This window comes from Lampetra planeri, chromosome 7, assembly GCF_965212315.1.
Source record: "Lampetra planeri chromosome 7, kcLamPlan1.2.h2, whole genome shotgun sequence".
In the NCBI taxonomy this organism is placed as follows: Eukaryota; Metazoa; Chordata; class Hyperoartia; order Petromyzontiformes; family Petromyzontidae; genus Lampetra; species Lampetra planeri.
In genome coordinates this window covers 3,563,506-3,585,581 of record NC_136113.1, presented here as the reverse complement: position 1 = coordinate 3,585,581, position 22,076 = coordinate 3,563,506, and the positions used below count along the sequence as shown (strand labels likewise).

Here is a 22,076-nt window from a genome sequence, read left to right as displayed (position 1 = left end):
TTTTAACTATTCAAAGCATGCTTTAATATAAATGTTGTAGTGTTAGTTTATAAAAAAAAAGTTTGTTTCAGCCAGATATAAAGTACATTTACTCCCAAACTTGAACTTCGTTATGCATGAGATGTTCTGGTGAGTGGTTGCAACCTGGACCTATGTTGTGGATTGCTCATAATAACGATGATGATGATGATGGTTATGGTGATGACAGCATGCTCTGACGGTACTGCTTGCGCTGTGTTGTGTGTGTACAGGATGTTCAGCTGGGTGACGACCTTCTACTGAACAAGGTGAAGCTCGCCCATCCGGAGGAGGTGCACATGCCTGAGCTGTGCGCTGAGGAGTTGGCTGTGGTTCTGGGTGTATGGTGAGGTTCTCATGGAATGCATTCTTAGCCTCATTGACACTTCTTACTTTTCAATGTTGGCTTTAACAGTGTTTTCCAATCACAAAGTACATATCAACATTTTAAATGGCACAACATCTTAAGGATTTGTTTTCTTTAGAGCTGATGTTTTGTCCAAAATGTTTTTTTTGTGATTTGGAGGTTCTCTAGTGGAGCACAGAAGTTTCTGCACAATTGGTCTTTACTGCAGTTTCCCAGGAGGAAGGTTTAGCGAGAGAAATGAGCGGGAAGAAAAGTCAATGCTGAAAATAACTTTTTGTATCCATTCGGCACGTAAAATTCTGCCTTGGATAAAAGTAACTTGTATGTGTGCGTGCTGAATCGTAAAGAGACAATTTTAATACCAATCTAGAAGAGGCAATAAAATCAAAATGTTATTTAAAAACTGAAGCAAGATTTTGCATGAATAGGCATGATTGCTTCTTAATTTGTTTTCATTACATGCTGTATGGTTGCACCGCATTGTAAATGAGCCAGTTACGATTTCATTTGCATGTATTTAAACTACCTCTGATGAAACCCCATATGTGCCATTTTTTTTTGCTTCTTTAGCTTGATATAAACACGCAGAATATACCGATTTAACATAACATGATTGTGCTGATGATAGTAAACAATGGTATGCAAAGTATAGGCACTGTTTTTTTGTGCTAGACTTTGGATAAAAGCAAGGTAGGGCCTCTCAACCCTGTGGGCTCCTGTTAGAAGTAGGATTGACAGAACCACACACAAGGTGACATTTACCATGAAAAGAGGTATTGCATAATTCAGTAGAATTGTGTAGTTCTTTATTGCATATTGTAGTGTCTTGTTCTGCTTCTGGATCTCTCTAAACCTTTATGCCAGTCAAGACAAGTAGCAATCTCATACCTGTTGACAATTGTAGCATTTTAGGTCATTGCTTATTGGGAACACAGCTAGTCCTGCTTAGAGCATGCTCAGATCTGTTCTCCACATGCTGCACGTTAAGCCTAGTGTTTAATTAAACTTGTGGTGGTCAAAACAGGGGGGTCACAACATTTGATTAACTTTCATTTAAAGTATATGTAAGCGTAAAATATGTGTGTTTCAATCCACTCAGCAAACTGTGCACATTTTACACTCATAGGTTAAACGAGAAACAGTCAGCCTCAAAATAACACTTCCAAATATACATGTTAAAGTTTTAAACATTATAAATAACTGGCGATTAACTGCAACTGACACATTAATGGCCACCGAAGGTAATGGTAGCAATTCCCGGTACAACTTTGTTGTGGCACCAAGGCTTGGGAGAGGTCACTTTATAATGGACTGGGTTTTGAAAAGTATCATGATTATGCTTACCCTGACGATGGCCAGCTTCCAGTACTGTAAAGGGCACTTGTTAAAATAGCAAGAGAGGGCCGTGGCGTATGGCTCTGCCTGTTCGGTGAGCTCTCTCTAATGGGTTTGACAGCTGACACCTATGCTCCCTCTGTCATGCCTTTGCTGCCTCACATGTGTAGGTGAGCTCGTCTCGTGGGTAGAGAGGGTGTTGGGCACATGGCTTTGGGCCCAACTTCCTGAGCATAACTCCACATCTCTCGTTAACTTGACGGTAGAGTCACAATTTGACAAGGTCCTTTTGTTGTATATATACTATGTGCCAGCTGGGCTTTCATGATGTTGAAAAGCAAATGCTTTGCAATGATGCACATAGAGTCCAACAAAGACGATTTGGTAAATTAGAAGACTATTGCTGAAACTGGCTGTTAATTTGTATTTCAGTCGAATGGATGCATTGCTCGATTTAATCCACGCTTTTTACTGCAGCATAATACAACTATAATTTACACCTGATACTTTGCGTGAACTAAGGTATTGCTTGTGCTGAAATATTCCTTTAATGACTTTCAGCAACTTGAGCAGGAAGCATCATGTGTCATGTACCAACGGCAAGTGTGACAGTAACTACACGTAAGGGAATTGCTGATCCTTGGCGTTTGTGAGGCCACTGCCATGTGTGTACATTTACCAGCATAAATCGAACTTGCCAGAGTTCAGCTTTTCAGCATTAACTTTTCTTGACAGTCGAACAATGATGGAGTCATGAGAAAAGATGTAAAGAATTTCCAAAATTTACCTTGGGTTTTTTTTGCTTTTCCATTTCCCCTGCGAATTTTTGTGTGCCTTGAAGTCCGAACCAGACTTATGCTATTTAGTTATAAGAATTCAATTATGCTTCTGTTGGAAGATTCTTAAGTGAATCTAAGACAGTATTAAAAGCCCTTTTTATCTGAACCATTAAACCTTGGTTTTTTCAAAACTAGGCTTCATTGTGCAGTCAAACCAACACCATTGCTACGATTAATAAAGACCATTTTTGCCACTGTAAATGTAAGGCACATTGCATTTGAGTCTGTAGCCGTAGCGACTACTAAAATACTGTTTAACTGCCTACTCGGTTTTGAGTTCGAATTTTTTTTATGATGACTCATAGATGTATTATCTCACATTCTTGGCAGCACGGATTTACAGAAGAACAGTCCTGTACATCGACTAACAACAGAGGAAATTTCTGCATTTGCTGCGGTAAGTCTTCCTCGAATAACATTCGCATTTTTTTCCTTCTAAGCACTGATTATGCATAGTATTCTTCTAAATATTTCCTTTTTTTTAAAGAAAATCTCCTGCTGAAGTCTTTCCACAGTTACCTCACGACGTAATCTTTAGAGTTTTTAGACGGCGTTCTTGGAGGTCTTGCACAGGTATCCTGAATGACATGTCTCGTCACGCATCTGACCTTTTCTCAGCCTGTTAAATCGATACCAGAAGTTTACGCATTTTAAGTCGGTCATAATTACTGTATAACACCGAGTTGATTAAAATAAAACCTTTAAAAAACCCCAAAACAGGCAGCTGGTATTCTGTTAATGGAGTCCATCCTGCAATGTAAATACTTTCATTAGAATGTCCTGGAAGGAATCCAGAAGGCTTGGTTAAAAAAAAAACTAGTCTCATGCTTAAAAAGGAAGTGTTATGATATTTTTTTTACCTTAAGTTTGAGCTATGCTTTAATCTGTCTTCTTTTCCTGTCTCGTCTTGCTTTCTTAGACCTGAGATGTTCTTTTGTTCACGTTGCTGTCTGAATTCCTGAGCCTGGGGACAGCAGCCAAGGAGCGCTGGCTGTCCTGCCTGGTTTGTCTATCTCGTATGCCTCCGTGTGTGTGTGTGTGCGCGCGCATATGTGTCTATGTATGTGTCCGTGAGTACATCTCTGTTCCCATGCGTAATGTGGTTGCGTGTGCTTGTTTGTTTTCACTATAAAGAGAGTACTGCGAGTTTGTTTTCAAAACAAACGAAACACGTTGGTATTTATTTAAATAGTATTTATTTTTCTCATTTTACAACATGATTTTCTTAAGAGTGGAAATATAAAAAAAGAATGCAGGAAGTCAATATGTCTAGACTGGAAAATCATTTATGTTTCCACTGTTAAATACTCAAGGCATAAGGTGAGACTTGAGGCATCGTTAATAGTGACTCACTGTCTGAATCTCTGGACCCCTCCACACTGTTAATTATTTCTGAACACTCCATAATTTGTTCATGTCAATGGTTGATATCGTTTCAGTGCACAAGAAAAAGGATTGTGGTTGCCTTCTGTGGGTAAAGCAGCCAAAGTGTTTTCATTAGCCCATTAGTGTTTGCATTGGTAACTCATTAGCAGAATGGTTGTGTGCTGTATTAAAAATAAAAAGGTATGGGACAGGTTGTTTATCTTGACTGCTATGTGCCTGTCAGCAGTGCATTTGTCTGTGGCGCAACACTAAAGTTTCTCAGATTGTATTTAGAACCCTAGGCCCTTGGTTATATTTTATTGCAATGAATATATATATCTTGTAATAAAGTTGATGAAAGTAGAATGCTTTGTTTATAAACTAAGTTGTAATTGTTTTTAATAGTTCATTTTTTTATTATTACCTAAAGTGTCTTTTTGAAAAATTCAAATCTGCGATTTACTCAACGAATCATGAATCATGATCTCACACTGTCTGGGTGGCAGAGCCATCCAGACAGTGGCAGAGCCACAGTGCAGAAATCCTTAAACGCAAAACCAAAGATAAATCAACGCTTGTCCAAGAACGTTTGGCATTTATTCAGACACAGGCAGTTCCAACCTGGAAAAGTACATTCTGTACTTGGCTGCCAAGCTCGGCTATACAATGGTCCGCTTGCTTCCTGGCCAAGTATACCTGGAATTTCATCTGATTTGTTACCGAAGCACCATTGTGTGAATAAAAGTAAACTTTCCTTTAAGGGATTTTTGGACTGCTTCTGCTTGCTTCCTACTGGAAAAAAAACGTATGTTATATGAAAAGATTGTTGAAAGCCACAAGATTGTCAGGAGATCATTTTGAAGCACATTACAGATGACAGCATAAGCCTTGCAATTTTTCATCCGTGGAAATTCTTGAACACGTGGTTTAATTGTTCATATGTAGAACCTTGTGTCGTTCATAGAGAACTTGATAACACTACGTAACACAATTTTTGTTCCTGGGTAGTAAGTGTTATTTCGTAATTGCTTATGCCTAAAAAGTATCGAAAATGGCTATTATTCCCCACAAACTTTGCTTTTGTGACCAGGATGGTAATATTTAGAAATTTACCTATTTTCAATGAGAAAACGGGCGAATTTGTGTCTTTTCATTCACATCCAGTAAAAAAAAACATGAATAAAAATGTATATGTATTTATACTAAAGTAATACAAAAATGACTACAAAAGATTTAGGAGTGAGTAGTTTTTTGAGATGGACGATTATACTGTAAATCACTTTCACGAATCAGCCCCCAAATGTACTCCCATCATGTTCTCGTTATACTGTCCTTGGTTGCGGCGTTCAAAGTCTAGTATATCCTGGTGGAAGCACTCGCCTTGCTCCTCCGAGTACGCTCCCATGTTCGCCTTGAATTTATCAAGATGAGCATCAAGGATATGGACTTTGAGGGACATCCTACAGCCCATTATGCCGTAGTTTTTCACCAGTCTCAACCAGCTCCACATAGTTTTCGACCTTGTGATTGCCCAGGAAGCCACGAACCACTGCGACAAAGCTGTCCCAAGCTGCTTTCTCCTTACTCGTGAGCTTGTTGGGGAATTCATTGCACTCCAGGATCTTCTTTATCTGTGGTCCGACGAAGACACCGGCTTTGATCTTTGCCTCAGACAGCTTAAGGAAGAAGTCTTGAAGATACTTGAAGGCTGCCGACTCCTTATCTACAGCTCTGACAAATTATTTCATAAGGCCCAATTTGATGTGCAGTGGTAGCATCGGCACTTTCCAGGGATCCACCAGTGGCTCCTACTTGACGTTGTTCCTCCCCACAGGGAACTCGGTCCGTTGTGGCCAGTCCCACCTGTGGTAGTGCGCCTTGTTGTCCCTGCTGTCCCAAAGGCAAAGATAGCAGGGAAACTTGGTAAAACCGCTTTGGAGACCCATCAGGAATGCCACCATTTTGAAGTCTCCGATGACCTCCCAGCCGTACTCAAAATACATCAAGGCTTCCAGCAAGGTCTTGATGCTGTTGTAATCTTCTTTGAGGTGCACCGAGTGAGCCAGGGGAAGAGACGGGTGAGCTGTGAATGAAGAGGCGCCACTCATTCTGGTTACAGGTGATTCCGATTGCCTCGAACAGACTGGTCACATTGTGGCAGAAGCAGAGCCCATCTTGATGGGTGAAGAAGCTGCAAAAAGGTTGGTGACGCTTTCTCTGATCTACGACTTGCACACTTTCATCCAACAAGTTCCACTGCTTGATCCTAGACGTCAAAAGCTCAGCATTGGAATTGGTGAGACCAAGATCTTTGATCAAGTCGTTGAGGTCTTTTTGGTTGGAGTAGTATGGGTTTCTCTCCTCGGCTCCACCTGAAATTGTCATCTGGATCTACAACGCCTTCCTCGCTCTCTGACTTGCTGCTCTCTTCTAAAGATGACTGCTCTCTCTCCGGAGGAGTGGGTACGGGGAGTTCATGGCAGTGTGGCACCGGGGCGATAGATGAAGGAAGGTCCGGATACGTGATAGGTGCATTCTTGCCAGTACGACGTTTGGAAGGGTCCACCATGCAGAAGTAGCAGTCGCTTGAGTGGTCAGTGGGTTCCCGTCAAATTCTTGGGATAGCGAACTCTTTTCCCCTCTGTACCATCCTACAAAAATAAATTTATTTCACCCATGACTAATGTGTAAGAGATTCTCGCAACATTTTTCATATATGATATATTTTTTCAATAACATTGAAAGTTGTAAAACATTTTTAAATTAAAACTTTTACAATTAAAATGTTTAAACAAATTTAATAACATCAAATTCAGAGCAACAATTGTCCATCTTACCTTCCAGAGTTTTTTTTGCATTCGCAGGTGAAATGAGGTGCCCAGGGTTTGTCTTGATCCCCGACAGGCATGCCGAAATATGTCTTGTAGGCCTGACACATCTTAGCAGATGCTTCTTGTTTTGATAAATTGGCCGCAGACATAGCAAAACGCATCTGCCGGATGCTTGCAGCCTCTTGATGCCATCTCGGAAAAATGCAGAAATGTATCCACTTCGGCAGCTGGAACTAAACTGAACTGGTGGGCTTAAGGCCCCTGTATTTATACTTCTATTTATATTACTGGAGAGTTCTAGAATGTTTTAGAAGTTACTCCAAGTTTACTCAGCACTTAATCTATCTGGAATGTTCTGGAAAATAGTTAAATTTCAAAATATCACTGTCCTGCTCACAAAAGCTAAGTTTGTGGGGCATAATAGCCATTTTCTGTACTTTTTAGGCATAAGCAATTAGGAAATTACACTACCCAGGAACAAAAGCAAATTGTTACTGTCATTTTGCCAGCACTCCCACTTGTCACTGCTTATTTTAGAACAGAGGAAACCAACATACCATCTTAAAATAATTCCACTTCAGCAGCATATATAAAAAAGGTCATTTCTGATTTTAAAAGTTGCCATTTTTTTTATTTGAACTTGTTCAGAGGTCAATTTATTTGAAGCCATTATTATAATTACAGATTATGTAAAATGCTGCGAGTTACTTTTCCTCAAGGTGGCAGCAGACATAATACTAGCCTTTTTCCGTCCAAGGACGGGTGTATTGCAGTAAATCTGAAACTTGCAAGCGAAAAGCAGACCGCGACGTGATATTCATTGCATCAATTCGTGTGCAATTTGTCAGGGCGCAGGGACACAGGCCTATTTCATTTGGAGGACGTCACTTGCTCATGAATATTAATGTGTGGGGCTGTTCGATGTGGAGTGACGTCACTTGCACATGATTATTCGTGAGGTGTGGGGGAGTACTCCATATTGAGTGACGTCACCCACTCATGATTATTAATGAGGATGGGTGGGGGCGTCTCCATTTGGAGGACGTCACCTGCTCATGAATATTAATTAGGGGGGCTGGTCAATGTGGAGTGACGTCACGAGCATTCAGGACAGACATTCCTGGGTGATTATAGTCGGTATAATTCACCCGTATCTAAACTTTTGTAATCATCCTGTGTAGCATTGCGTTCAGTTTTGGTATAGTTTATGAAACAAACTCTAAGGTTCATTAACTAAAACAATAAATATCCGAATAGCACAGTAGATGGCTCATTGTATACCTTTTGACTTTTGCGAGTAAAGCCCCTCACTAGATGTATGCTCAGTTTCAAAAACTGAAACTAAAGTGTACTTTCGTCGAAGTGACATCACATTCTATGCACAGAAATTCAAATGATGCTATTGGAACATGCAGCAGTGTTTATTTGCTTCTATTTAGTGTTGACTTCCTGTTGTCCTGCTTATTTTGGTCATAATGGCATAATCCAGAGCATGTGTTATCTTCTGCACTCCTTTTGGTTTTGGATACCCAGGATGTTACTCCTATAATGGTTATTTTGTTACTTTGCATTTGGATGTGGTGTATCCATCAGTTGTGGTAGCTTGCAAAACGTGCTGTTTTAGGGAGAGCAGAGTTCCACACGCGATTATAGACTAAATACGCAATGCATCTGTTGAATAAATTGCAAAACTTGTCTATCGTTACATGCCCACCGCCTATAAAGGGCAAGGACGTGCCTCCGTATGCTTGCCTGGAATGTTGATCTTGTTTTGGGTGCAGTAGCACTGTAGTGCGTACGGCTGCTTCTCTCCATATACCAGTGGTGGCTGAAATTCAGGCAGGGTTGGCTGTGCGGAATCCTGGGACTTGGCTGTTGTGCCCGTGTGCAGGCATCTTTCCAGCCTACACGTGGGGTCCTGATTCTGCAGGCTGGTTAGATGGTTGTCACATGCATGACTAATGGCCGCAATATCTGCACAGGATAAAACTTAATAGCTTCACTTAAAAGCATGGTAGAGTTTAGCAAGTTTATTCTGTTTGAACAATGTTTTTTTTTGTAATTTGTATCATTTGGGTTTCTAAAAAATATTTAGTGAAATGTGTTCGCACTGTTATCAAGTGTTTTATATCAGCAGAAGCTAAAACTATCATAAACGATAATTAAACGTGACTACAATATGTATGCTTGTACAGTTTTGAGGACTTGCCATAATGCATCACTGGAGGCTTGCCATGGCTCCTGTTTTATATTCACAAATGCCCTCACAAATTTGTAAAAGCAGAAATCTGGCAAATGGCACTGGTGTGAAAACCAAGTCCAACTGTCAACTTTTGCAGTTTGGAAAAATAAAAAAAGAACCTTCATTGCATTGAACGGTCTAAAGAAAGCTTTATAGAAAATCATTAGCTCATGCATGTTTATAGCTGACCTTTATAATTCCTGACAAAGACCCATACAAAAAAGATATAGGTCAGATTAGGTCTTGAAAGTCTTGACTTCAAAACGCATTGTATGCTTGGGCACATTTCCAAAACATCCCTGGGCGCTCAAACCCACTTGCTGGAGAATGCTTGGCTGTTAAATGAGGGTGACGGAGCCAGCTAAAATGTGTACAAAGCCACAAAGAGTACTTATATAGGGCCTTGTTAGCTTCGCTGACCCCAAGGTTGGATCCCATGTAGCAGAGAGCTTCTGAGTAAAGCTGAGAACTGACCTTGTTGGGCTCAAATGTTCAACTTCAAACTGGCATTTTGTCTCCTCTCACAACAGCCCCTCTTGCTTGTCGTATCGGTTTACAGCATTACCCCTGCAGTGTTTTGTAATTAGTGTTTAAGTAGCTTCAGGCTGATTTGATCATCAAGCCTCTGCTTCGAGTGTGGCACCACATTTTCCATCAACACTCATGGATATTGTTTTGTGTTTCTGTTTTGTGTTTCAGAAGCGATGCATATTCTTGCCAGCATTCCTGCTGTTTTGAGTGGTGGTGTTGCAGAGCATTGTATTTTAACTAATTTTTTGCCTTGCTCTCCTCTGTCTGCAGTTAATGTTGTCGCAGCCCAAGTTCTGGCCTATCCAGGTGACAGCGCTCATGCTTCGCACAAAGCTTGAGAAAATGAGCACACGCAGAGTGGAGAGAGCCATGATGCAGACCCAGGTGTGTTTATATAGACCTGTGTATGTGTGAAAGTGTAATTGTATATGATTGTGCCTCACCCAATACATTATTATATTAACACTTTTACCGAACTGTCAACTTTCTTTCCTTGTCCAGGAGTCCACTATTCTCCACTTCTTCCTTCCCGCCCTCCCCCACCAAAAAACCCCCAAAATCTTCAAATGATCTCTGTACGCGTGCCCCTCGCCTTGAACCGTATATTGAGATGTGATCACATTGAGACATTTTATATATCTGAATTGTGATTGTATGAGCGAGTACAGTATGGTAAGTGTGTGCAAATGTTATGGAAGGCAAGGGATGGTCATGGATGTTAGCAACTAAATTTGGCTCACAGTTGTGCCATATGAGTTGTACATAAATATTTAATGCATATTACATGCTGAACACAATTTTATCCGAACCAATATTTTATTTAGAAAATGTCATACTGATTATTGTTGTGTGAATTTCACAGATGAGTATGCACGTATGTTGAACTTCTTTCGCATCGTATGTAGCCAACCGTGCTAATCGGGAGGTACGGGTACAGAGATGATGCCAGTGCTTCTAAACCATGAATTAGATACTTCAATCATGATGTGGGCAAACATGGCCGAATAGCATGCACTTATTAACCGTAGTGTTGTTCTCTTTATACAGCTTAGCAGTTGATGTTCTATGTGAAATAGCATGGGGTGCGCATTGCATTACAAATGGGTGCTGTTGCCCTGGTGATGCTAATACATCTGCTCATTAGCTAAACCTTATACAGGGTCTGCCTTCAAATACACCCTTTCATTATTTACTATAATTACATGGAATGGCTTGGCTTGTTTTAATGTGTATCGCTTACAGTGGTGAGATATGAACACATTGTGAAAAAATATTATTTTAATTTGTATTTTTTTATTCAAAGTGATATTATCTTAGGGGTTTTTGGGACAAATTAGGAGAACCTGGTTGATCTTGTGAACCCCTCTAGCTTGATCTTATGTAGGGTACCTGAAGTGCTCACGACACTAATTTTTAACTGGCAGAATTTGCGCTTAATATTTTAACATTTTCACGGCTCGGTGGTCCATGGGAATATTTCGTTTATATAAATGTCATATCTAAAATAAATATATATGTTTAAATTAACAACCTTATAGTGAACACTGTTGCTTTCACAAGAGTCTTAGGTTTTATTTCATGGCTTCGATAAATTGTCACACTGTATTTTAAATATTGTCATGTTTGCATGGTGTTCGTGAGTAGCTTTGCATGTGTTTGATTTAGCTAGGTAGGAATGGTATATAAGCACTGAATTCACTGCATAATAGATATACTGTTATGTGTGCACAAGTTGGTAAGTTCTTGAAACTAAATATCAAAGTGTAACCCAAGTGTGGAGAAAAAGAGTTTGCCAAATTATTTTGACTTGGCATGAAAAAGCTGATTACACATTCCGATAAAACTTTTGGCTGTGGCCGATATGTACCATAATATATATATATTTTCATGGTCTCAATAGAGCACAATAAACGGCTCGCTCCCAATTTCATAGAATGTTTTATTTTTGTAACTAAAGGAGAAGGGTAAATTACATTACGAGAAAAGGTCAAAATAAAATACATAAACTTCCAATTATCAGTTGCATTAACATTTAGAAAGAAAACAAGTTTCAAAGTAAACAAATCAGGAATTCTGTTCTGGTGAAAGGGACCCTGGTTTGCCACGTGCCATTGCTGTAATAAAGTGCATAGGAATGGGTTTGTAATGGTGGTGGAGTTTTAATGATGCCTGTGAGCATACCTTGGGCTATGACCAAGTCTTCCCAGGCACGCAGCGACCAGACACCCTGCCAGGGCGCCGCTCCACAGGAGTGCCACAGTTTATTTCCACGTGTCCAAAAGTGGCTTTATAACCCTGAGCTGTGGACACATAAATGTGATTAATTCATCTTTTGTGTTCACAGAGGTTGGCTGATTTACAGTCTGTGCCACATTTAAAACACAGTTGTGTGTTTGTGTGGAAGTTTTTTTTCCAGAACCACTGAGTGTACGTGATGATTTAAGGTGCTGATTAAAAGCGGTGTGCCGCTGTGGCATCCAACCCTCATCGTTGGCCAACTTCCGTGCGTTTATCTGGGTTGCATGTTGATGTCACAGATAATCTACAACTGTTCACCAATATCTCGGCACAAACAAAAACTACCTTTGAGGACTAAAAGGAACACGTGACATGATATATTGTCCAAACTGGTGGAAAAGTAAAACGTGCGATGAGTTGCATTTGTTATTCAGCTTCTGGCGTTTGAGAAAATGGGACAAATGGTACAGTGTTCTTTTTAACTCAGTCCCCTCTTGTTGATTGTGCTGCTTTTTTCCCCAGGCCTTGCTTGACCACTTGGAAGATTCAACACCTAATGTCACAGAGAGATTGAAAGTCTTTTTCTGTTGCCAAGTTCCACCAAAATGGGCCATTAAAGTGAGAATTAAGAGATGAGAACACGTGATGTGTTTGCATTTTGTTGAAGTGCACACTACATTGTCAGTATTTGCTACATTCTGTTAATGCCAAATTAACTACTAAATTGTTAAAATTAAGGCTATTTAGTGTACTCATACTCTTTGGGTCTTTCGGTAAAGTCACATAGATAGAAAAATAATAGATCACGACGTTTCGATCGCAACACAGGCAATCGTCTTCAGGTGAGAGAGCTCTTAGTGTGTTGATTCACAACCTGTGCTGCATGTTGTCTGCTCCTATGCCGCATAATATATTCCAGATATGTGTCACATGCTGTGTGCTGTCCGTACTTATTTCTTATAGTGTCATTTATATTTGATGCTGTTTGTTAAATACTATGCTCACCTCGTACTGATGTGTGTGCTGAGCAGCGGGAGTTGGCAAGCCTACTCTTTTCACTCGGCTGTAACAGCGCAGCACTGCAGGTGTATGAGAAGCTGCAAATGTGGGAAGATGTCATCGTGTGCTATGAAAGGACAGGCCAACATGGAAAGGTGAGGCTACCACTCGAGTTAACAGAATACCATTTTGTTAAACATTTAATTTGCCTGTAAATTGCCCATGTATTCGATTTATGGGAATGTGGTATTCTTAATAAGCAACAACAAAAATGTGTGTTTTTTTAATGAAAGCATACATTCAGAAACTATTGCAATAATACCCTTAATTCCAGACAGGTATTTTACACTGCTTCCTCGACATTCTTTCGGTCTGAATGTCAAATTAAAAGATTACCCCAAAGGCAAAATACAGGGAGGCTATGATTGGCCACATTTTATTGCAATAATTGTGTCCATCATGCACACATCGTGACACCAGAGTTGTGTGTGGCTCTGCATCTTGAAAGTGTGCGCTCTAGACAAGCACCCCTGCAGGCACAAGGGATGTGTGGGCTCAAAGGGAGGGGCTGTCTGAAACGGCAGCTGCTCGTGAAATCGGAAATTCTGCCCCTACCTGGTGTCGACGCGTGCCTCTAAAGACAGCAAGACACTTTTGAAGAGCGCCTGTGTAATTTACAAGTGTTGATGGATTTACCATCAAAATAATGTTATTAAAGTCTTCCCGGACTATTTTAAAACTGTCATCTTAAATTACAGAGGTGTTTTATTTTAAATGGCAGTGCTAACGTTTGTAGTATATTACCGTGGCTAGGCTGTACCTACAAAAAAAACCCTCATAAAATTGGTACAGACAGTGATGCAATGTTCATCTGGCAGCAACAAGAGCTGTGGCATTGTGAAACGTGCACCAGAGATGTCAGGAGCAGTGCATGCCACTGCGAAGGTGCACAGAAGAGGGTTGTCTTGTAAAACCGACTCAAAATCCTTCCGGGCCAGACGTGGCCCGCGAGTCTCGTCTCTCGTGACTGATCATTTCCTCACGCAGGAACCATAGAGCGCCAACTGCATTGCCGCCGTCGGGAATGCTGGCGCGCGCACAATGAGACACGGACACTTTTTCAATTACAGAAGCTCCCTTGTGTGCAGTGCCTCCTGTGTTTAGTAGGTCAAGCACTGTGCTAGATGAAGTAGTGGGTTGGCCATGTCAAAGAAGGAAGAAGGGTTAAGGAGCGCCGAGTTTTCTCAATTCATCAAGGAGTGTGAACAGCAGTGTCATTTATTTTGGAATATGGCTGCTTACAGAAAGAATGTTTAGTTTTATACAGTGTTCATGCAAATTGCACTTCACAATTGCTGAGGAACTGCAGTTAAAACTCATTGCAGGTTGTGTGCAGTAATTGTGAAGGTTCTAATATATAAAATATTTAAGTAAAATTATATTTTGGAACAACATGAAAGCTGGATGATAATTTTACTAAATAGAATACTTCCCCTAAAATGTGTTTATGAAATGTTGTGCTTATTACAATGAAAAGAGGACTTTTCATATATAGGTGGTTGAAATTATTTCGTTGAATGAATTGCAAAAGAGTTAAGAATGTAAGTTCTAAATAAAAGATGTTCTGTTTGAGGCTGCGGTCTCGGACGTGGCATCGTATGTTTGCCAGTGCGGCTGTGGCCGTTGTTCGCGTGAGAGTTGTAGGGCCCAGGAGAAATAAAGGAAAGGTTGTTGGGACCCGCGAGGCCAGGTCTCGAACACGCCTGGCTTTTGTCTGCCAAGTCGAGCTTGGTGTGTTTAGGGCTGGAGCAAGCGCTACTGCAATGGGACGGGAAATGTCATCGTGCTGTAATTACCATTATGTTCCCATGAGAGGGGAAAAATAATTAGGCGTATTTTCTTAAATTGCCGTTATCAGATTGAAAATGTTGCCTGAACTAGGCATTATATGTAATTATAATGTTAAATATTTGTACTTGCCCATTAAGAATTATATATGAAACATAACACAATGTCAATAAAGATGTGATGCTTTTAACACAAACGAACACATATGCTAGTTGGTAAAATAGTGTAAAGGATCACAGTGGTATATTTTAATGGTGTATGTCCACATTTTGTCAAAGTTGCAGTATCTTCACTATTAAACCAATTTTGCATAGTACCTCTATTTGCAGCACTGAACCATAAATGGAATTTCTAGTCTTCTACATTGGGAACCAATCTGATAAATAGTGTGTGTGTGTGTGTATATATATGCACATGCATTTCCACGGATGGAGTGGTGGCGCAATGATTAGTGCACTGCACTGAATCCAGAGGCCTGCGTTACATTTCCACCCATGGCCAACACCAGTAGTGCGTGATATCTGATCTTGTCCTGGGCACCCAGCCACGCCTCCGCCAAGAGGAACTGACCAACATTGTTAAGTATGGTTAAACCACCTCCATGACCGACATTGTATTGGGAGGCCTTCATCCAGAAGTGGATTGATAAAGGAAAGTACATATGTATGCATTCAAGTTTCCTCTTGTGACGGTGCTGATACAGGCAGAAGAGGTGGTCCTGCAGGAGCTGGCCAAGAAGGAGACGCCGACCCTACTGTGTCTGCTCGGGGACGTGACGCGCCAGTACGAACCGTATGAGCGTGCGTGGGAGGTGTCGGGCCACCGCAGCGCCCGTGCACAACGCTCCAAGGGCCTGCTGCACCTCCGCAACAAGGAGTTTTTGGAGTGTATCGCCTGCTTCGAGCGCTCTGTCACCATCAACCCTCTGCAGGCATGCTTTGTTGTGTAAAATTGATTTGTTTTTGCCCGACGTTTTGTATCACGTATTTCACGAATGAGTGGATCGCTTCGTTGTGAATATTGTGCTGGGTGGAAGTAAGAGTGAGTTAGCTCTAGTGCCAGTGGGGGGGGGGGGGGTTGGTGAAGATCAACATGAGACATTGTTTGCATGAGTGAAGGAGGTTGTAAAACTGATTTTTTATGTGATGGATGGGCGAGTGCTTGAGATGTGTTAAGAGCGCAGACATTTTCAGGGTTGGGTAGAATATAACGGTGAAAAGTTAACGCAATTGGCTTTATTGTCATTTCAGTATGGTGTTTTGTTCTGTCAACATTTGGAAAAACCTTGCGTCTCTTGTGGGAAAAGTAACATATCCCCTCAATTGGTACCATTGTTTACAAAATTTAATTTCCCTTGATGTATTATTATATGTGGACCTTTTTTGGCAATCCCGATTCAAGATTAGTCAGTTTCTTAAAATCTTGACTTGTTTGTTTTTTCAAAAGTTTGCAATAGAGAATTTAAAGAGTTCAAACAAAATACTCCCAGCATGAAAAGCCTAATTTTATTGACTTTATTAATAGACTTTTAAAAGCGTCTGTAGCTCAAAGTCAGACCACCAACCAAACAGTCCCCATAGATCTCGCATGGAAGTCCTTTTACCAAGTTGTGTTGGGATAATGTTTCTTTTGAAAAATTTCCAGCTGTTGATTTAAAAATAAATAAATGTTGCTTTGTACATGTAGTATTTGTATCGGAAAGAGCATTGCAACCATACGCGTGGTGTGCACACGGCGGATGTGTTTCGCTGCATGGGGCTGTGCAGTGTGTAAATTCCCCACGTCGTGAGAGTATACTGAAGCCTTGTGTATTAGGTACACTCGCCTTCCCACGTGAGGAATTTATACGCTGTGGTGCTCCGTGTAGCTGAGCGCAGCAGAAGCACTCGGGCAGCGAATCCCGAGCTGTAAGATGGCGCGCTGGGCCACGTGTGTGCTGAGTGCAGAAATATTGTGACTGACAAGACATCCGTCCATTGGGATTATCATCCGCAGGACTCGGTTAGGCGATCAGAAAGTGCTGTTAGTGTTGGGATTTTGCTCGGACTAGAGGCAGAAGCTAGCAGCCAATCCTAGAATCCTTTGCAAGCCCAAAGGAAACCTCCAGGAGCCAAGCCAAGGCTACATAAGCTAAACTGAGCAGCTCACAAGACCTTTATTATTTAAACACAGAGAAATATTTTGACATTTTACTGGCATTCTTCCATCTTTAAATAAAGTCTGAGGTTTTTTGTTTGAAATTAATATTAAAATAATATATGAAGTATAATTTTTAAGCTGTTATAGTTTTTTTATGTAAAAAAAGATTCAAACACAATAGTAATTATATAGGCTTATGCGGTGGCTTTTCAAATATGTAATTTTTAGTTTCAAAGCCGCATAGTGTGGACATGTACCACCATGGACACTCGTGGTTGTGTAGGTGACGGACAGGCGCGTGCAGGCTTTCATTAGGGCAGCTGTAAACAAAAAGCTAGCTGTGTAACCGAGAGAAATATTGTGGCAGGGCAAAAGGCATATGTTAATTATTAACCTGTATGCCTGCATGTTAAACCATGAGAATAGTCGAACTTATGCAGTTGCATATCAAACAGTCTTCATATACAGTAGCGTATTAAGTCACAATGAACTCTAACCTCAAATTAAATATTTGGTTCTCAGATTAATGGAGGTAGTGTGCTTTGTTTATGGAAATATCTTAATGTTTTGTAAAAACCCGCAGAACCTTAGTTAGAACATTGTCTTGTTGCCAATATACATGCTGCAAGTTTATCAGATGTGGTAAGCCCCTCTGATATACTGCCAGGCTGATTTTAAACTTTGCTCACACATTCCATAAGAGTAAAGTGGTTACAGGGAACGTGGGCAAGATGTGGACAAGCCTTCATTGGAAGTGCTGTTGGCATGGGCATTTCAGTTGTAACTCAAACACTGTATAAATAAGAAAAAGTATAACGATGTTTCGCAAAGTTGCAAAATGTTGATGCCCTCACTCACAATTGTATTGGTGTCTTGTGTTTCAATTGAATATGTCCGTGTTTTCGTCATTGTCAAAGTGGTACAATATTTAGTTATTTGTTTTTGTACGTGCACATTGCCTGAATGAGCAAGTCCAGGATTTGAAAGCTATTGTATAAAGCGATCTAGAAATTACTCTTAAAAAAAATCCTATGGTGTGTGTCGGACAGCTGGGTGTATGGTTTTCACTCGGCTGTGCGTACATGGCCACGGAGGGATACGACGGTGCGGCGCGTGCCTTCCAGCGCTGCGTGACCTTGGAACCTGATGTGAGTACAGTTAGGGAAAGGCAGCGAGTACTTCCTGTGCTTGCATTCACGAGTGTAAAAAACACCAGTGTTCTAGTCCCAATGCTGCTCGGCAGCATTTGGGTCTGGAATACGGGTGGGTGGGGTGGAACCTTTGGGGTCATGCTAGCTGTGGCTTCCTGCCATTGTGTGGGATTACCCCAAGCTGCCATTCATTGCTTTCCGCTCTTTTCATTTCGCCAAACTCGAGCTGTTTTTCTTCCATGTTATCAGAGGCTTCCACTATGCCAGCAGAATAGAAAATGGCTCTTTTTACTGTGTGCTTTTTACATCTACACTGATATTTTTTGGGGGGAAACAAAACTGCAGTAGTTTTTGTTTCAAATGCATATTACTGTGAAAAGTGTGAGTGAAGTCTGATTTGTCTTTTTCAGAATTCGGAGGCTTGGAACAACCTATCAACTGCTTATATCCGACTAAACCAGAAGTGAGTCATACTTTAATTTAGATATGCAAGTAATTGACATTGCAGACAAAATGAAAATTCTTTTTGGTCAAGTTGTGAAATTTAGTATATATACTCTTTGGTTCTTTCGGTAAAGTCACATAGGTATAAATTAAATGTATGGATCCCTGCAGTCATGAAAACTTCAAATCTAGATTAGTATATATATCCTTGTTATTTTTTAAAATGCAAATTTGGTATGAACATCGAAAATTAAACTAAATAGGCATCCACAGGGCATAATCCAGCAGTAAGACCATGTGGGGTGGAACACTAATTTATTTTCCCACAATATAGATACTCGGTTGCATTTCATATTTATCAGGATGCAAAATTTGGCTGTGCCACATTTCACTGTCACCCAAATTTTGTATCGGATTTACGAGCCTCTTAACATTTTTGTCCTTTAACCATTTACTCTTGGTGAAATTCTACTTTTGTAAATATAGTTTTAAAATTTCCACTTGCTAAAAATACAGAATATGTGTAGGCAGAAGGATCCCTGCTGCCGGGTTTGCCAACTTCTTTGATAAACAGTGGTGATATCTAAACCTTAGAATAGTACGAAGGCTGGGTGGTATCGAACAAACTATTTTTTGCCACTGGCCACTCAAAATAACTGCCCAAGAGCTTTCCCATTGGCCAGCTGTGCCGTCGCATCTCTTGTGTTAGAGACAACTTTGAGCTTGAGGGTTTCAACATTTAATAGTCAGCCGTGTTAACAGTCTCCAAACATCTAAACACAGCCTCCAAACTGACTTAATAAGATCTCCACGTCCTACTGAACTTGTTTGTAAATAATTGACCGATTGACTGCATTTTTATAGTCTTGCGGAGTTTATTAATAATTCCGATAGCATCATTAAACAAGTTATTGAGTTTTGTATACTTTTTGTGGATTTGTTTCCACTTGTCCCTGAGCCAAGGGTAAGGAGAGACACTGGTGGGGGCCCCGCACAACTGTTTAGGTCAATGCCAAGCTCGCTCATTACCATTCTTGTGACTATACGTCAATTTATCATAACCCATGTAATTTAACATGGAAAGAGAGGATCTTAATCCTGTAAAACACCGTATGTACTTGTAAGAAAGCCACAATAGGACATGCCTTGTAGAATGCCAATATGACACTGTGACACATTTGACCAGCAAGACATTGCTCGTTGAATGTAAAAATAACTTTGAATTCTAAATACCAATGTACATGATTCATTGTTTAAAAAAAAGCTGCCTTTAAAAGGCTTAGATTATACTCCGCAATTAGTTATACTTATTTAAATGAAGTGCATATTCATTGGTCAATTATTTGCCTGCTCTGGCATCCCTATGCCAAGCCTCTTGCATTGTCTGTAGTCCCGTAAAGGTCACGTACCAGTGTGTATTGAACAAGCTGTATTGAGGCCATGATTGTTAGAATCTCAGTGGAAAGTGCCTCTTTTGCAGTTTGGAGGGGATGCATGCACTTTTGTAATGATGTGAGCTCCTCCATCCACATGTGGGATGCATCTCATGGTAGCTGTGTCATTACCGTATTGTATGCTCAACATCGACACTGCAATTATTGTCACCATTTGGAGAATACTACATTTATATAACGTTATCTACAACATTGAGAAAACATTTTATATTCTATATATACAGTAACCGCGAGCATCTCGGTTTAAGTGATACACTCATCGGTCGTCACGCCGAGTCGTGAAATCAAAATTGGTGCTACTTCGTAGCATCCACCGTGTCTCGCAGGCTCTCGCGAGATGCGAGGCACTTCTCGGTCTGTATCCGCGGGTAAGCATGGTGTTAAGGAAATCACATGACGTAGTTAGTACGTCATTGCATCACAGGAAGACTTCATTGTATTGCGTGACGACATTGTTACAAATTTCGCAGGGCCAGGGCGCTGCTTGGCCAATCAGCTGTCCATCTGTTTTGTTTGTTGTACATTCTGTAGAGTACACGTTAATGTTGCCGGAGGAAGAGGGGGTGGGTGGGCGAAGCCCCTCCTCCTTCTAACCAGCCCTTCCCCTATTATCTCATTGTCATCATCGTTAATATTAAACGTATATAAAGGTAATGTAATGTTTATTTATGTTAGTTAAGCTATGACGAGTCTGACCGTGGCAATGCTTCCCCTAACCCCCTACTTCCCATAGGCCCCCTGGAGTTTACCAACTGCGCATTTACCAACTGCGATATTTTTCAGGAACGTGAAAAAACCTAACCTTTGCGGTTGGCAAGGGATTCCTGTACAAAAATACATTACATCAGTAGCAATGGAATTTTCCTGCTGATGTATGTATAATATATATGCAAATCAATACATTTAGAGTGTGATATGAAAATAATAAAAATCATGTCAAAATGTTACTCAATCATTGTAATATTTTCATTTTGTTCATAAAGGAAATGTTTGGTTTAATGCATATCAAGCTTCTTTGTATTTTGTCACATAAGGCTCAAAGCTTACCGGACACTTCAGGAGGCGCTTAGGTGTAACTACGAGAGCTGGCAAATATGGGAGAACTACATCTTGACCAGCGCAGATGTAGGGGACTTTGCTGACGTCATCAAGGCATATCATCGCATGATGGACTTGAAGGAGGGTTACAATGATGAAGAGGTGATCAAGCACATTTGCTTTATCTAAATTACACTTCTTGAGGAGGACATGCATTTTTACCTTTTCTTACGTAACTTTGACCAGTCTGGCTGCGTAGCCATGGCTGCAGGATAAACATACACACATTCCCATAATGTTCACAGGTGGCTCTTTAATGCTGTTGAAGTGTTGTGTTTCGAGTCGTCTGTTGAATCTTAAGGTACAATAGTTTCTGTGATGCCTTGCGGCAGGTGCTCCATATTGTGGTGAGAGCAGTGACGGAGGGGCTGCCGGACTTCAAGGGGGATTCTGCAGCTGCTCTGCTTGGGAAGGCCCGGGAGCTTATGGGCCGTGTCACCAGCCGAATAACCAGTAATGGCAACGTGTGGCGTCTCTACGCCAAGTTGTACAGCGATGGAACATCCCCGAGCCAAGAGGATAATGACAAGGTGGGGGTGGCTCATGTTGTTTGATCATGTCTTGCCTCATGGGAAAACAGAACTAGATTTAATCTGGCTTTATTTAAATTTGTGTAAGTACATTAAGTTTATGGTCTCTGACTATAATGCTGTATAAATACGAATACTGTAAATTATATTGTAATGTATAAATAAGCACTTCGTTGTTACAAACATGGTACTGTTTATAAGAAATGTTTCACAATATAGGTATACCTCTGATAGCGCTGAGGATGTGTTCTTGGTAAACGAAGTGCTGTACGAAACAGCGCTATAGGAGGTTACTTTAACATGGTTCCAATGGAGATGCGTTACTGACAGCACTATTTTTACCTATGAGCGATACGAGGGCTTCATTGGGTTATCGATAATAGTCTTAATAATGATACTGTACACATGATAAATGTATGAAAGCATTTTATAAATAAAAATTACTTTGAATGATGACATAAAAAAATACAAGTTATGTACTTGGTCGGAGTTTGCGTAAGATTAACCACGGTCTGCCGCAAACAGACATTCCACGGGAAGCTATACTAACCATGGATCGCTTGCCAATTAATTTATGCAGTGATTAACCCTTGATGGATCGGTACTCTGTGGCTGTCAGTTTGACTATGAGCAGAATCGATGCAATA

At 40.6% G+C, this 22,076-nt stretch overlaps 1 protein-coding gene across 1 annotated transcript in view; it reads left to right on the top strand.

The window, feature by feature from the left end:
• TTC27 (tetratricopeptide repeat domain 27) overlaps positions 1 to 22,076 on the top strand; it is a 30,996-nt gene that overhangs the window by 6,962 nt on the left and 1,958 nt on the right. Inside the window, exons 8-17 of the mRNA XM_078595975.1 lie at positions 252 to 364; positions 2,890 to 2,956; positions 9,799 to 9,912; positions 12,289 to 12,384; positions 12,798 to 12,920; positions 15,317 to 15,544; positions 17,802 to 17,900; positions 18,314 to 18,366; positions 20,836 to 21,001; positions 21,232 to 21,429. Coding sequence (XP_078452101.1) covers positions 252 to 364; positions 2,890 to 2,956; positions 9,799 to 9,912; positions 12,289 to 12,384; positions 12,798 to 12,920; positions 15,317 to 15,544; positions 17,802 to 17,900; positions 18,314 to 18,366; positions 20,836 to 21,001; positions 21,232 to 21,429 — 1,257 coding nt within the window. The remainder of the gene's footprint in view (positions 1 to 251; positions 365 to 2,889; positions 2,957 to 9,798; positions 9,913 to 12,288; positions 12,385 to 12,797; positions 12,921 to 15,316; positions 15,545 to 17,801; positions 17,901 to 18,313; positions 18,367 to 20,835; positions 21,002 to 21,231; positions 21,430 to 22,076) is intronic.